A 15,242-nucleotide genomic window follows, 5' to 3' on the forward strand; every position below is an offset into this window, starting at 1 on the left:
AGATTGTTTTATAGCATAACGTTACTGATGCAGATCGAGGAACATATGTTATTCGAGTGCTTCCTTTTTCAATCCATCGTCACGAATAACTGACAAATGTTCTTATTGCAAGATGAACGAAAGTTCTTATCTGGAAATACAGGCAGTCACTCAGTCACTGAACCGAAGTAGAATTGTGAAACAATTCGTCGTTATTAGTGTACAACTGGGTTCCGGTCTATCGAGTAATTTGCTTGATGTTCTTTATATCCGTCTCGCACCCACATATGTTAACAAAAATGGCACGAAATCATTCTAACATAGTCGTGCAATTCGGATAATTACCAATACATAGTACAATGTGCAGATATATTCGGCTTCGCGCAAAAATCAACACTGGAAGTGTATCTCGTATAGCGGCAGACGGCCCCCGGATACTCCTCCGAAAGGAGAATACCCCCGGGCTGCCCCATAAGAACTTGAGGATCCTATCGGAGCGCATCAGCCAAACACAATGCTTAAACTCAAGAGCACGGAAATAAGGGAACAGCCCGGCAAGGGTTCGATGCACCAGAATCCTTCCTCAGGCGACCCTAGTCTAAAACCGGCAGGTCAAGATTCTAGCATAACTTGTCATCCTGAATCCTTGAGGTCGTCATACGAATGATGGATCTTTCAAGACCGTATAGCCGCCAAAGTGTCAGGAATAGGAATGTGAAGATGTAGAAGGATCCAATCCTTGGAATTGGCATGTCAGATATTCCTTCGGAGGCTGTATAAAAAGACCCGACGACCCGAATTCTGGGAAATACTCTCGAAACAATTCCAAAAACTTGTTCAATTATCAAAATGCAGTTCTCTATTGTCAGCATCTTGGCTATCGCCACTGTCGCCCTTGCGGCTCCTAAGGCGTAAGTTTATCTAACCAAGGACTTGGGAGTTGCTTAACACTAACACGATACAGTGCTTGCAACAACGGCGGTCTTTACTACTCCGACCCCAAGACTCTCGAGCCTTGCAAGTCCGAATGTGTCGGTGGCACCTGCGCCCTTTTCGGAACTTGCGCCCAAGACCCCAACATCCCTCTGCTCTGCCTTGCCAAGTGCACATGCTAGATGTGTGTGTGAATATTACTAGATGGTGACACGAGGTCTATGATAATCGAAAATTATGAAAGAGTTTCTCTAGGACTAGCTAAGGAATGTTGCCATAATGAAATATATATGGAAGATTCAGTGATAATCATAAGTTCCGACATCCGTTCTCACTAGCTACTTGTGACGCGATCAAGGGACGGGGGCCGTGAACGATCCGACATGTGTATATTTTTGTTTTTCTATGATTATGAGTCCTGGTCTGTTTATAAACAAGGTTTTATTGTGTCATGCACTGTTGACTAAGCCGCCATATCCGCATATAGTCCTGGATCAGTAGGGTGCAACTTGACAGACTAGAAACAGGACTGAAAGCATCTATGCTTCTTAGTACAATCTGAAAAAAAAACGTCCAGAATGTTAGAGAGACATGTAATCATAGGGAAACAGAAGCGTCTATTCATGAAATAATCTGCGTGAGAAGTGGCACCCACTCTCGACTTTGGAACATGACACCACTCAAACACATTTTACAAAGGAGAATGTGCTTAGTGCAGAACAATGGTAGATCTGAGTCGGAATAGTTATAGTTTTATCCAACGTGAGCCCTTTTATTTTGTCTAAACGAAAAGAATATAAAAAAACATCTCGCGTAACCATGAAGCCTTTATACGAACGGGCCATGCGCACTAACTACTATCCATACTAAAATTACAGACAAGCAATAATATGGCCATTGCTTAATCAGTCACATATACAAATAGCTTATGGCTTTATGAAAAGTTTTACAAATGGCATGATGACCAAAGTTGAGAGAGCACAAAACCAGTCTTGATACATCTGGCTTGAGTTTGACCACAGAACACAAGTCAACTTACATCATGTGGGTGTCGTGTAACTTGATAATATGATACGTCCCGCTTCTACAGCGGTATCATAAATCTCAAACAGACCTCGAGAAGGTCCTTCGAGTCGATGGCAAGATTGAAATTTGTATCAAAATGGTATGAGCAGTCGCCGGATGCATCACATTGCAACGTGAAGGATCTTGAATATCATGAAGTCCTTGGATTGTGAAAACGGGTGCTAGTACCGCGCTTGTATGGTCTGGTTAGTCGCATAAGTCGCCAGAAGTACACATTCGATTTGGTCATCAACCAAAGTGATTCTAACGTGGGTAGCTTATGTATGCGATGATAGTTATCGACTCCTCGGTTCGTGTTTGTGTGGAGTCTGTGTTCTCATCTGGCTGACCGGTAATCCACATCTCTGAGTTCCCCTCAGTTTGTTTGAATCTCGACTGTCCATCTCTGCAAGGGATCACACCGGGAGACAAGGGATACTGTACGTGGCTGAATCAGCTTGATGGGTTGGAGCTTACGCTCGGATATTCTTCAAAGATATCATGAAGACGAACCGGGATGCACGGAACGCTTCTAGGAAGATCTGTGCTGTAGATTGTTTGTCCGGGTGCTATGTATGGAGAACAGCTGAAAGCCCAGGCCCTGCATGTGCGCCTGGCCCGTACCTGTGCCGTGTTTCCTATGATCGACATCGGAACCGCATCTGGCGACTCATAGGCGTAGACGCTGTGACCATGTCAAATTGGATAGATAAGGAAACAGATGTCAAAGAGCGGCTGATCATGATTATACAATGTCGCATCTATGCAAGGGCGAATATCCCTTGTCTTGCGCTGGCGACAGCTTCACTTTTCAGAAAATGAAGTTTTTCTGGATCGGCGACTGCGCCGATCTGATAAAATACCAAGCACTGACAAAAAATTAATGACAGTGCAATTGGGTGGCGTCCGGCCCAAACCGTTGGTTGTGAAATTTTGACTTGTCACTTGTTGGTTCGTCTTGATCGATGTGTCTCAGATATAGACAGCGTTTGGGATGCTCGTAATTGCCTCCAATAGGAAGGGGAGGGTCTACGTATGGAGTCCAATGGTTGTGATTGATAAGAAAGCACACCACAATTTCAGACCAACTACGGATACTGGGGTACGCAAACCTAAATTGAGATAGCCTAATGTCGGCACATTCACTGGCGCAATTTGGATAGCGAGGCATTGCGCCGGATCGTCTGGAACAGCAACTTAACCACTAGGATTAGGCATTAATTAATTGCGTTTCTTGGCTTCCTAAACTGATGTCCCATTCTGTCGACCTGCCGTTCACGAGCAACAAGCCGAAACATTCCATGGGTGCGGATGCTACTGTGACGATCAAGCTAGAGCTAGACTGGGCCACTAAATGATGCGGCACATTCTGCATCAACTGCCACGCTACTTTTCTGCAGCGGCAGAAGCACGCCTTGGCGAGTCCCCAACTGCCGTGCTACATTACCCCACTGACTGATCTTCATCCCCTGGATCGTCAGACAGTACGAGTAAAGACCGTACGATACTGACTCAAAACAGAGTAGTATAGACCCATCGAGCGTGGATTCATTCTGGGCCCTTAAGAATCATGTTGCTTTAACGAACCATTATCTATGGAGAAGGAATGTAAAAACCAACTTGTGGATGATACTGAAGCTTCTGAGACAGGATCTGTCTACACATTAAATTGTTCTAATTCTAGTTTTACAAAATAGTTCATCGCTTTACTCCGCTTTCTTTCTTTTATGCACCTGTTTCCATGTTGCTCTCCTATTTGATCACTGTTTTGTAACGTGCACCGTCGTCTCGTTCTTGACCAAGATACCGCCAAAGCTAGATCCGTAGTCTCCGCCTCCAGAGTTGGTGCGATGTCCCGTGATAGTAGAAGAGTATTGGTTTCCACCTGGTGCAAAACGATCCATAGCGTGAGCTTCAAAGTCGTCGGTAGAGCCACCTCTACCACCGTTGCCATTGCCGTCGTCAGACTCGGCCAGTTGGTGTGTTGAACTAGACTCATCATTTGGTTTTGTCTTGTTGATCGTGTCGAGACGGATGGATTGCTTGGTCTGACTTCGACCGTATGTGTTTGGGTAACTGCCTGAGCTGGCGCCTGTTCGGGTTCGCGGGTTCTGGCACATGAAGATGAATGTACAAGCTGGTCGGATCGTAGGGAGTGATGCTAAGGCCATGTTAGAATACCCAAGACTGAAACAGATACTAAAGGTTTGCGTACCAGAAACGTTGATGAGGTTGACTTCTACTGTTGCCCAAATAACAATATCACAAATGTTCCATGTAACGTCGTATGATTTGTCGTCGAAAACGCGGGCAGCAACGATCAGTCGGATGGCTGCAGCACAAATGCTAGACTCGTTAGTATATAAATTAGTTACCTTATTTAGGAAAGCAACTCACAAGAAGCCAAAGGTAAACATGACCATAATGCCAGCCTTTTGTATCATGGGGAGCTGAAGGCGTCCAATCTGCCACATGGGAAGAATCAGGATAGCGATATCAATCATAGCGTGCACTAGAGTAGTTCCGAAAAAGAACTTCTTGTCCTCGATCGCGCAGTACCCATCAACACTGTCATCCCAGAACTTTTCCACCGGAACACAATGCCAGATTCCCATAAAGATCTACCGGATTGTTAGATGTATAACCTGATGTGCGACGATGAGGTACCCACTCGGAAGGTGATCCAGACAAGAGAGCATCCAAAGAGAATCTGAATCGGCAGTCGAATGTTTGTAACACGGAACATGCGCCAGTAAAGACTGAGAATAGAGATCTTGGCGAAGAAGAGACCAAAGGCGTAGAAAAGTTCGGCGATAAAGAGAAGTAGTTTTGCTTCGTATAATTCCTCCATCAATGTCGAGTTGTGCATTTTGACGATATCATCCATGTGTAGTCCAAGACCGCGGTTAAGCCCTTGTAAGTTGAGTCAGCATGTTGGTCGAGTCGCGTCTAATTGTTGGTCGCTGATATAAAAAAGAACGGATACCTACAGTAAGGCACGATGATGACCCAAGCAATCGAAACAGCCTGGAATAGAGTTAGCAAGGATAGTAAGACGGGAATAGCAAAGATGTTCAATCAATCGCAAACTTACAAATCCACAAAGCGCAAAGTAGTCATCCCACGAGAGTGGGATATGCTTAAGGCGACGACTAAGAAGCCTCATAGCCGTAATGATGACGGCTGCTGAGAATGTGACAAAGGTCACGACCCAGAGGTCGGTTTGTCGGGACTCCATTTTGATAGACAAGCGTAATAGAACAGAAACAACAGAAACAAGACCCGAGTCGCAGGTGCCAAGTAAGCCACTTACATATGCCGCTCACTCGCTCGGGAACTGGAGGGGGTGAGCAGCAGCAATCGATTGGAGAGCGAGAAAAGAAAAGAAATAAAAAGCTGGGATCCCAACCCGAGAGGGTGGAACGGGAATACTAGATATGTGTAATTTCGCAAGGGGAACCCATTCCTTGTCTACAGTACAGTACAGTGCAATACAGGGCAGCGATGATAAACACTTTTCCTTGCTCTTTGTGAAATAGTTAATAACCCTCATGGTTAAACTGATCCTTTGAAACGAGTCCGAATCCCTCCAAGCGTTGTAACTTGGGCTAGGTTCCGTGTGGAACCGGAGGAACTAGAAGCAAGACAGACCAAGACCATTAATTAGTCGGGCTTAGCCGAATGTGAAGCAGGTAGGACTGAATCTCGTAACAGTGAAATTCAACAGCGATTCTAAAAGAGATGAGACAGGGCTGCTTGGCGTCGTGCGGTAGAGCTGCCGAACTTACTTGACCAATGTCCCCAGCTGCTCCACAAGACGCCGGGAGTCCCCTGGATGGAACAAGCAAGCTAGTACTCACTTGAGTCCTAGTTTCCGTTCGTCCAGTCTGGCAGCGCGTCCTTTGGTCGCTTTGGGAGGGGTCACTTGAATTGCAGAGTGGAAATGGTCGCAGAAATGTCACGGCTTAAAACTCAATTTTGTGGCGCTCTTTGGAGCAGTTTTCCCTCACAGGGTAATCTAATCGCGCTGTTCCATGTTGATAATAAGAAAGGACTGAATCCTAGAATCTCTTAAAGATCTCGGATCTTGGAAATAAGTATCTGATAATATGCATGAATTATGATTTGTGATATCGTGCCAGGATTCTCATAAACTTTGCCATTCTGCAGGTTTAGAGAAGTCCACTTCCCTTCTTCCTCATGTCAAACTGAGCTGATGCTCGGAATGTGGGAGAGGAAAAAGCAATACTTGGTTGTACTTTTACTTTGGCCTAGCACTCTACGCAACCCATGTGTCACAGTGGTAGACTAATTCGTTCATCAGCGCGCGCTATCAACAGCTCGCAAGCACTAAACTAGCCCAACAGTGCGCTATGCCAGAGCGGTTGACAGAGCACGCAAAGTTACGTTGTCTTTAATGAGGCTGCCGCCGTACGCTAGAAGCTTTCCTTCCAATTGAACACTGCACTAGATATTGAACAAATAATTATTTGCTTTTTTTCACCGTCAACACTCTTTACCCGGTTCTCCTACTTTACCCTTGGAACCAGGCACACACTCATTCCGAACCTATGGTATTTCCGAGCAAGCGCACAGGCGAGAAGCAAAGCATCAAACGCAATCCCAGTGGCGACATGATACTGGATAAACGAGCCCCTGTAGATTATTCCCTCCTTGTATCACTGGGTCCCGTCGGGGGACGAGGGCTCTGTCTAACCGAATAGCCACCGGAGCCAAGTTTGCCGTTGCGGCCCAACTAACTAACAAACAGCTCTACTAGCTGGATGATCCCGTTCTTCGCGCCATAAATTCTAATTCTCCGTGGATCAGCCCTAGGTACGGGTGATGGTGATGTGGACGGAACTTCCCAGTGGGCGTTACGGCAGCTGAACAGGTCAAGTGGAGGAGAAAGCCTAGTCTAGTTCATGGCAGGTAAAACAAGGCGTAAAAAGGACCTTGGAACACGCTAATGGACTCTAACAGTTTCTAATAATTCGTGGGTCCGCTTCCTTCTTCCGTAGATAAACGGTGTATGAAATCGTACACCTACCAACATGTAAATCTGGAATCTGAAAGCCAAGTCATGTAGTCTGCTCTATACAGCAAGCAATGACTAACTACCAACAGCCGGCTTGGCCATCCAATCACTATGCAACCAAGAAATGATCGGTCGAGAATGATGTTTTCCGGTAAAACGGTTGTCAGAATCTTGGCGCATTGATACATTCCCAACGTGTTCAGTCCTTCAACGTCGCATTGAATCTGGGGTCCCCCCTTATATTAGCATAAGCGGTGGATCCGGAAGATGTCATGTCTGCTTCCCCGTTTTCGAGGTTAGCCTCTACCTTAGTGTAATTCTTGTTGTGGTGGAGTATTCCGCGAATTAGATTAATACTTCGACGCTTCCTTCACTGTGACTGTTTGTAGGGATGCATACATAATAAGGGCAGGGAGAGCACATAAGTCTGTGCATGTTGTGACAAATTATTTATGCCATTGTGACAACCAACACAGGATCTCTATTATCTGAGACATTTCCTTTAGTGACCACGTTCTCGAACCATTAGCACTGTCGATCACATCTCAGTCAGAACTTAGGTATCGCACATCTTCAGCAAACGGTACAACGGTTGGGCCTGTCAGAAGAGGCCTGTGGGCTATCAGGCGGTATTTTGTGGAGTGACATTCTGTCAGCCATGTCCCAAGTGCCGGGGTATCTAGAACCGAATAACCGACCTAACCCTCGAAATGGCGGTATGCCCGAGGCTACAATAATTATCATAGCGGCGATCGCGCCTCACTCCATGCTGAAACTAACCAATCGTTCCATCATGAATTGTAATTCCCCCTCCTCGGCTCCGCTCTTCTTTGCCCCCAGGGTCTTTTAATATCTAAGCTACCAAGCCACGGGACGAGACAATCTAGCTTGGCAATCTGTTTTTACGCCTTCTTCCAACTTTATCCTCATACACAAGCAACACCACTCTTGCACAAACAATACACACAAAATCTTTCATAATGGCTCCTTCTACTACTGAGGATCTCGTCCCCGAGCCCGTCGCCGCCAAGGAGACCACCCTCCCTGAGCGCCCTGGTACCGCCCTCAACACCGCCGAGCTCCAGGAGCTTGCCTTCACCGACAAGTACAGCGCCCCCGATGTCTACATCAACGAAAAGACCGATACTCTCTGGTTCCCTTGGATCGGACCCATTGAGCTGAAGCCCCTTCGCATGGAGAACAGAACAGGTACCTTTGTCGTCGGTCTGCGATCAAAGGTTGCTGCCAGCCTGGGCAGGCACCGACACCGAGGTACGGTTACAGCCATCACCATGTCTGGTGAATGGGGATACAAAGAGTAAGTTTTCGTCTATGCCTATCCCTGGCAAGGTACAAGGTTGCTAATGCTACATCAATAGATACGACTGGGTTGCCCGTCCTGGCGATTGGGTTTGCGAGAACCCTGGCGTCATCCACACCCTGTCTGTCGAGGACAACACTGATATTGTCTTCACTATTTCCGGCACCATCGAGTTCCTTAACGACGATGATAGTTTGAAGTTCACCCTCGATATCTTTAGCTTCGCCAAGATGTACTACGACTACTGCAAGGAGAAGGGTATCAAGCCCAACGATGCTCTCTGGCACTAGATTTATTATAACATGATTTATGACCAATGGAAAAAGGGTTGGCTGGCGACAAGATCACTAGTACTTGTCCCAAGCAATATATCACAAAATACGCTTAGGAAGAAAATAAATAAACACATAAATACACATTGCATTGCCTTTCATCAAATGGATCGAACCTCAGCCAGGGCGATGTTAAGCATAATCTTAGTGTCCATCATTTAAAGCTTAGGAAAATCCAACCGAATGATAGATACTTTGATCTCCTCTAACGCACAACATCCAGTACCCGAGCTATCATTGCATCAAAGCTTTCTACTTCGCCACGCCCAAAAACCTTCTTCCAATATTCCGCCTTGTCGGGAAAGTAGGTGACTTCAGCATCGCTATAAACAGTCAAAGAAGCTAGCTCGTAGTAACCAGTGATCCAGTTACCCTGTTCAACGTGCTTGGTTGCTCGCGCATACAAGTCCACATTACTCAACTCTTCAAGCGTAAACTTAGTGCTGGAGATTCTTTCGAGAGCTTCAATGACTTGTTCCTGGCAAATATTGTACGACGAAACATGCACGTACTGATTTTTGGTCTTGTCGGAATGTATCAGTGCTGCTGCGGTGGCTTCGCCGACTTGAGATACAGTGGTCGTGGTAAATTTTGGTTTCCCTCCGTCTACTAGCTCACCGGTCTTGGACTTTATGTCTAAGCAAAGCAGTCCTTTGCCCTCGATCAGCATCTATGTATTGGATACATAGTCAGCATACCGAAGCCTCAACGGAGAAATAAATCAGCAGTCTTACCCAGTCGATCCAAGGTCCAGTGAAAAGCGCTGTCCAGGTCAACCTTTCCACTTCCTTAGCCTTGACATAGTCCATGACGTCTTGTTTTCCTTTCAGAAACGGTGCCATATTTTCGATTCCTTCAATGGAAGTGTCACTTCCGAATTCACTGGGCATGAAGCGCTTCACCTTTGCAGTAGCTACTGCATCGATGACCGTTTTTTGTTCGTTGATATTGGCTGTGGAAAGAGTAGAGATGACGGCATCTTGACCAGTGAAGACTTGGATAAGTGATTCCATGGTGTAATCAGACTTGACAATGGTGGCACTATGGAATGTTTCGTCTGTGGTGACTGAAGTTGCACGGCTGAGAACGGACACGTTGAAGCCGGCTTTGATCAGGGAGGCAACTAGGTATGGTCCAAGGTTTCCTCGACCCTGGCAGTTATTTGAGTTAATTATCTATCGTTGGTTACAGCAAGAGGATACATACCCCAAGGATCATGACATTCTTGATTTGGGTGGCCATGTTGAAGTAAGAAAGCAGGAAGTGTCTGTTTGTATGTGTCGAATAGGGTAAGTGGTGTTGTTTTGGTGCGATGGCAAAATCTGACAGAGAGTGAGATAGAACTGGCTACTTATAGTCCTGATTACCTCTACAACTATTATATCTCTCTCCTTGCTTGACAAGTTTTCTTGAATTTATCAGCATCTCAGTTGTTGCATCGTCATCACAGCGCGGCAGCATCAAGCATCAAACTCGTTGCATCTACAAGGTGGTGGAGTCTAAACCTCTTTCAGATTGATCCATGGTGGAGACTAGTCCTCTTCTGGATCATCGCATATAACCGATGCTGACTTGATGGTTGACGGAAATACTAGACCACCTTTTGTGTATGTGTGGTCTAAGAGAGCACTGATATTTAATTCAAATGCTCTTCAGGCCCCTGTAGCTTAGTGGTACGCTTATCCTCTTTGGGTTTCAGCGCCTGTAGCTAACTGATAAGATAAAGTGTTCGGCGAGATTACAACATCTTGATCGTAGATTGTCTCTTCATCAAACTACACCCATTCTTCCAACCTGAAATATTAGTGATCTTTAGGCAAAAGATGACACTCCTACAGAGATCCTGTCAAGCTTGCGTCAAAGCCAGGCGCCGCTGCAATCTCGCCACCCCATGTTGCGGAAGATGCTCCACCAAAAATATCAAATGCTGCTACATCAACCAACCAGCCCCTGCAGCCGCTGATATATGCCAAACAAGCATGATCAAGTCCATCAAACAGTCGAAAAGATTGAGTGATCTCTCAAATGGCCAAAACTTATCGTTCCTGGTTCATAGTGGGGAGCTGGACACTGGCTTACAAATGCGCATTCGACAAGTTCTCCGCGATGGGTATTATCGAGGATCTCGACCTCCACTCACAGCATTACATTTTCACGAGTCTAGTATTGTCAGCAAACCCACGAGTACTGGCCTTCGGATCTTCAATCATTTACATCTTGAAGTAGTACGCGTTTTCCAACCAGCTACACTCCATCATTTATCAGCCATCCTGCGAGGCTTCCCAGCTGAGTTTGCAGAAAACAATAAAACAGCTTTCATCCATTCTGGTATCTATCCACTACGTCTTCCGCATCAACTCCAGCAGGTTCGGGACCTATGCTATAGTTACCAGGTCGGAGGCGAGTATCTCGCAAGTCATCGACTCGATGCTCTACGATCCACAATTCGTCGGTTACTTCGCTCCGCAACACGCACTTCCTCGTTTGGAGATACACTAGCCTACGCTCAAGCAATAAGTCTTGCACAAATCATCCGTCTTTTAGTCTGCAAAGATACATCTGAAGATCAAACAGAGAGCGATAACGAAGACATGTGGGCGCTCACACACCAGCTTTGGCAACATGCGCCCGTCCAATTGCCCAGCACCTTGAGTCCTTGGCAAGCATGGCTATTCTCCGAAAGTGTTCGTCGAACTATCATGGTTTGCAACATACTCCTTGCGGTCTATAGCTCGTTAAAGAGAGGCTATGCGATGCATTCGCTTTGTGTTGAGGCCCTGCCGTTTGATGTTCGGACGCACCTTTGGGATGCTGAAACCGAAAAAGAGTGGGTAGGTGGCGCGTCGAGGACTACGGGCCCGTCATTGGTAACGTTGAGCCAGTTCACAGCTTCGCAACTAGTCGTTATTCATGGTTCGAAGTTCGAGGATCTTTTGGTGCAAGCATTTGAAAGATGAAGGGGGAGACCTCAAAATCTGGGCCAAAGTTTTGCAGAGAAAGATACCTATCCGATGACGATGAGGGTGAATGAGGATCAGAAAAGCCACAGTGCACATGTACAACTCTAGTAGATATAGCGGTGGAAATGCTACACAGGTTCAACTGATCAAGTAGTCATGTGACCGATCATGACTCGAAATATCATACCTGCCCACTGTAGTACCGGTATAATCACTACACCGCGTCTCTCTCTCACTTGCAGCCATTGCTCACCCTTACATCTGTCACGATATTTTCTAGCGAAGCGTACTTCGTATTAAAGTCTACCTACTGGAGGCATTGATTGGTAGTTGCCAAAGATGAAGTGACTGATCAAGGTTTGGGTGGTCAGGGCACACACCAGCCAATAGTGTCAAAATTGATCAGTGAATATACAACATAAAACGTTATCTTTAACAACTGGCTTTTAAAAATATGTATGTGAATAAATGAACTCTAAAACGCAGGCTCGGTGTGACGTAAGACAAATGCCAATGCCCTTTGTGAATCATAGGAAGGCACGAGCTCAAAGATTAGTGTCTTAAATGAGGTTCATCTTTCTCGTTTCCTCCCAACCACAACTTTCTAAACACACACAACAATCAAGTTCCAAGCAACAACGCTTACGCTTGATCAGGATGGTGGATTTAGAACCGGCGACATAGAATGTGGCGGATTGCTTATACCCTATCGGAAAGATCCTCACCTTGAAAGCCGACTACCATCGACGTCAAGGTAAAGCGCCAACAGTGCCCATGGACCTTATCCTGTGGAATGGTAGTGGAATCGATTTCGCCCTTTCCGGAAGAGCCCGAGGGCACTCAATTTTTCCTGAAGTTGTTCGATCGCAGAGGTGCGCAGCAACTCCGCGAAGAAAATGGACGATGCGTTGTTTGAAGGCTTCCAATCCGGAGCAGTGGGAAAGTTTCTACGAAATCTACACCTTGTGCCAGACTTTGTAGAAAACACCGAGCACACCTGGAATGCAGCTGAAAATGAGGCTTACCTTACTACTGAAACACAAAAGTCCTACAACACTGAACTTTTAACATACTGGCACCTGAAATATTGTCAAGGACTATGTATCCTTCGACTTGTTGCGGTTTTCAACCTCGACAACTCTCTCCACAAGACGACTTTGAGCAAGCGTGACCAATCGTTCTTCCAACCAACCGGGTTCCTATTGGAGTATTTACCAGGCTTCACACTGTCAGACATGATCGACAAGGCACCCAGATCGTCCTGGCAAAACATCGTCGACAGAGCTATTGAGATAGCTCATATCATCAGCGATCACAATGTTCTCAACGACGACGTCCTGCCCGACAACTTTATGGTTGTTCCCAACAATGGTACTTATGAGGTCTTCATGATAGATTTCGGTCTGTGCAGGGTTCGCCGCCCCGGCGAATCTGATGCAGAATGGGGGCTGGAGAAGTGGGAGGCAAACGAAGAACGGTCTTTGGGATCTGTCATACAAAAGATGTTGAGTAAGGTTGGGTTCGAGCTTCGCTATGAATTCTCAGAGAGGTATATCGAATGGGCTGAAGGGGAAGACGACTAGTTATAGTTTCATTGAATGCGTCGAACATGCATTGTCCATCTATCAAAAATTAATCAAAGACCAGGCTACTGTAATGAAAACAATACATTGGACAGCCAGTTTTGCCAGCCAATACACACACTGATGTCATTGCTGCGCCCTTTAGGTGACAACGAGCTTGGCAGTAAGGGTTTACGCAATCATGTCAATCCTTCCGCTCCTTTGATAAACTCGGTGATATACAAAAAGCACCCGCAATCCTTCACAAAAAATGGGACCATAAAGAGACACCGCAACAAGATCATTGCTAAGTGATAATGACACCGTCGCACGCAAACCTTTCTACCAGAGGCGAAGTATTCGCTTCACCAGCCTACAGACAATCGCTGCTGAATATCCTCTGTGACTTATGGCATCCCGAGACGAACCGCAGTGGTTACGTCAGTCTCGGTATAGCCGAAAATGTAGCTACCAACGTGACAGATTCAGTACAGTGTACCCGCTAATAGCCAACAGACTCTCATGCACCAAGAGTTGATGCAACACATGAAAGATAATGTAGCAATCCCGGATCGTCAATGCCAAATGGATGCTGATTCCCCTCAAGTTCACTATCAACAGCCACTCACTTACTTGCGGAGATGGCTTCTCTGGCTCCCATCGCCTACGTGATGTCCTTGCGCGATTCATCAATCGGAACTTCAACCCACACGAAGCCGTGACTAAAGACCAGCTTATTGTTACTTCAGGTGTAGGTCAGGCGATTGAACTCAGCGGCTTCTCACTCTGCGATAAAGGTGATGGTGTTTTGCTTGGTAGGCCTCACTACGGAAACTTCCCAATCGATTTTGGCTATCGGGCTGAGTAAGTCACCAAGCCCTCTACAATTTCCATTTCTCATGAAAAACAGGGCGAAAATTGTTGGCGTGTCTTTCGGAGATGTAGATCCGTTCAGCCTTGAGGCCGTGGAATGCTATGAGAAGGCTCTCATCGACGCGCAAGAACAAGGAACTCGCGTCAAGGTTTTGCTCTTATGCAACCCACATAACCCCTTAGGTCAAGACAACCCACTCCACAATAGAACATGACCTAATTCATGACAGGTCGTTGTTATACTTCCGAGGTCCTGCAAGCATACATGAGACTCTGCCAAAAGCACAGTCTTCATCTCCTCTGCGACGAAATCTATGCTTTGTCAGTTTGGAAAAACGACAGCGTTCCAAATGCACCTGGGTTCACGTCGGTGCTTTCAATAGACACCAATGGATTGATCGATGTGAATCTTGTCCATTCTCTGTGGGGAATGAGTAAGGTTTGTAGCAGGGCTCAAAGAGACGACCTAGAAATCTGACACAGCTCCAGGATTTTGGTGCGAACGGCATAAGAATCGGTTGTCTGATCACTCGCAATGAAGATCTTATGCGCTCCTGCGTAGCAAATTCCGGGTTTTCGGGTCCTTCCTCACTATCGGACCTTGCCGCTACGAGCATCCTCTCAGACGATATGTTTCTCGAAAGCTTCGTCAAGACAAATCGGCTGCGGTTGGCACAGAACTACAAGATAGTAACCGAGTTCTTGTTCAGCCACAATATCCCTTATAAAGAGGGGTCCAACTCGGGTCTCTTTGTATGGGCTGATTTGTTTGAACCCAATAGAACATTGATAGACAGCTTCGCAATGAAGCAAGCAGATGCAGGAGCTACTCTAAGGACTATGGAGGCGAAGATGACGCAGGCGTTGCTGAAGGAAAGGATCTTTGTTGCGTCTGGCGGCGACTTTGGGACTGATGTGTCTGGTTGGTACCGAATTGTCTTTGCCCATGAAAGAACGTATCTGCTCGAGGGACTTGAACGGATGGTTAGGGCTGTCAAAGAATTCGGCCGTGATTCGGAGATTAATCTGGTTTAACTTTATGGATGGTATTTCCACAACGACAGACCTATTAAGAGATAGTTTGTGAAGCCTCACGCTGAAGATTGATCGTAGTTGCGTAGATACAAATACAAACTTGGTGTCGAGCCTAACAAGGGTTGTAATGGGGGAACGCCCACG

The 15,242-nt window shown here is 46.2% G+C and overlaps 7 protein-coding genes across 7 annotated transcripts; 5 read left to right on the forward strand and 2 right to left on the reverse strand.

Moving 5' to 3' along the window:
* Nucleotides 1-483: 483 nt before the first annotated feature.
* On the forward strand, nt 484-1,331 carry EDB82DRAFT_538806 (uncharacterized protein). Its single transcript, XM_025727695.2, has 2 exons — nt 484-890; nt 944-1,331. Exons 1-2 carry the CDS (start codon nt 829-831, stop codon nt 1,092-1,094), a joined length of 213 nt encoding a protein of 70 aa, XP_025582136.2. The 5' UTR covers nt 484-828; the 3' UTR covers nt 1,095-1,331.
* Nucleotides 1,332-3,737: 2,406 nt separating this feature from the next.
* EDB82DRAFT_527136 (uncharacterized protein) lies at nt 3,738-5,215 on the reverse strand (the record flags this gene model as incomplete). The annotated part of the gene is made up of 6 exons (XM_025727696.2): nt 3,738-4,138; nt 4,193-4,323; nt 4,375-4,598; nt 4,649-4,890; nt 4,968-5,004; nt 5,072-5,215. 6 exons carry the CDS (start codon nt 5,213-5,215, stop codon nt 3,738-3,740), a joined length of 1,179 nt encoding a protein of 392 aa, XP_025582137.1.
* Nucleotides 5,216-7,563: 2,348 nt separating this feature from the next.
* On the forward strand, nt 7,564-8,789 carry EDB82DRAFT_506979 (uncharacterized protein). The gene is made up of 2 exons (XM_025727697.2): nt 7,564-8,333; nt 8,395-8,789. Exons 1-2 carry the CDS (start codon nt 7,996-7,998, stop codon nt 8,624-8,626), a joined length of 570 nt encoding a protein of 189 aa, XP_025582138.1. The 5' UTR covers nt 7,564-7,995; the 3' UTR covers nt 8,627-8,789.
* A 30-nt stretch (nt 8,790-8,819) lies between these two features.
* Nucleotides 8,820-9,910, reverse strand: EDB82DRAFT_558653 (uncharacterized protein; the record flags this gene model as incomplete). Its single annotated transcript, XM_025727698.2, has 3 exons — nt 8,820-9,338; nt 9,403-9,819; nt 9,875-9,910. The coding sequence occupies 3 exons, from the start codon at nt 9,908-9,910 to the stop codon at nt 8,874-8,876; spliced, it is 918 nt and encodes a 305-aa protein (XP_025582139.2). The 3' UTR covers nt 8,820-8,873.
* Nucleotides 9,911-10,448: 538 nt separating this feature from the next.
* EDB82DRAFT_246019 (uncharacterized protein) lies at nt 10,449-11,853 on the forward strand. The gene has a single exon (XM_025727699.2). The coding sequence runs from the start codon at nt 10,492-10,494 to the stop codon at nt 11,623-11,625; it is 1,134 nt and encodes a 377-aa protein (XP_025582140.2). The 5' UTR covers nt 10,449-10,491; the 3' UTR covers nt 11,626-11,853.
* A 671-nt stretch (nt 11,854-12,524) lies between these two features.
* On the forward strand, nt 12,525-13,211 carry EDB82DRAFT_527140 (uncharacterized protein; the record flags this gene model as incomplete). The annotated part of the gene is made up of 1 exon (XM_025727701.2): nt 12,525-13,211. The coding sequence occupies one exon, from the start codon at nt 12,525-12,527 to the stop codon at nt 13,209-13,211; it is 687 nt and encodes a 228-aa protein (XP_025582141.2).
* Nucleotides 13,212-13,284: 73 nt separating this feature from the next.
* EDB82DRAFT_506985 (pyridoxal phosphate-dependent transferase) lies at nt 13,285-15,231 on the forward strand. Its single transcript, XM_065608773.1, has 6 exons — nt 13,285-13,654; nt 13,707-13,748; nt 13,798-14,054; nt 14,101-14,246; nt 14,294-14,502; nt 14,553-15,231. The coding sequence occupies exons 1-6, from the start codon at nt 13,508-13,510 to the stop codon at nt 15,096-15,098; spliced, it is 1,347 nt and encodes a 448-aa protein (XP_065464011.1). The 5' UTR covers nt 13,285-13,507; the 3' UTR covers nt 15,099-15,231.
* Nucleotides 15,232-15,242: the final 11 nt, after the last annotated feature.

Source organism: Fusarium venenatum (genome assembly GCF_020744135.1).
Source record: "Fusarium venenatum strain MPI-CAGE-CH-0201 chromosome Unknown EDB82scaffold_3, whole genome shotgun sequence".
Classification (NCBI taxonomy): domain Eukaryota; kingdom Fungi; phylum Ascomycota; class Sordariomycetes; order Hypocreales; family Nectriaceae; genus Fusarium; species Fusarium venenatum.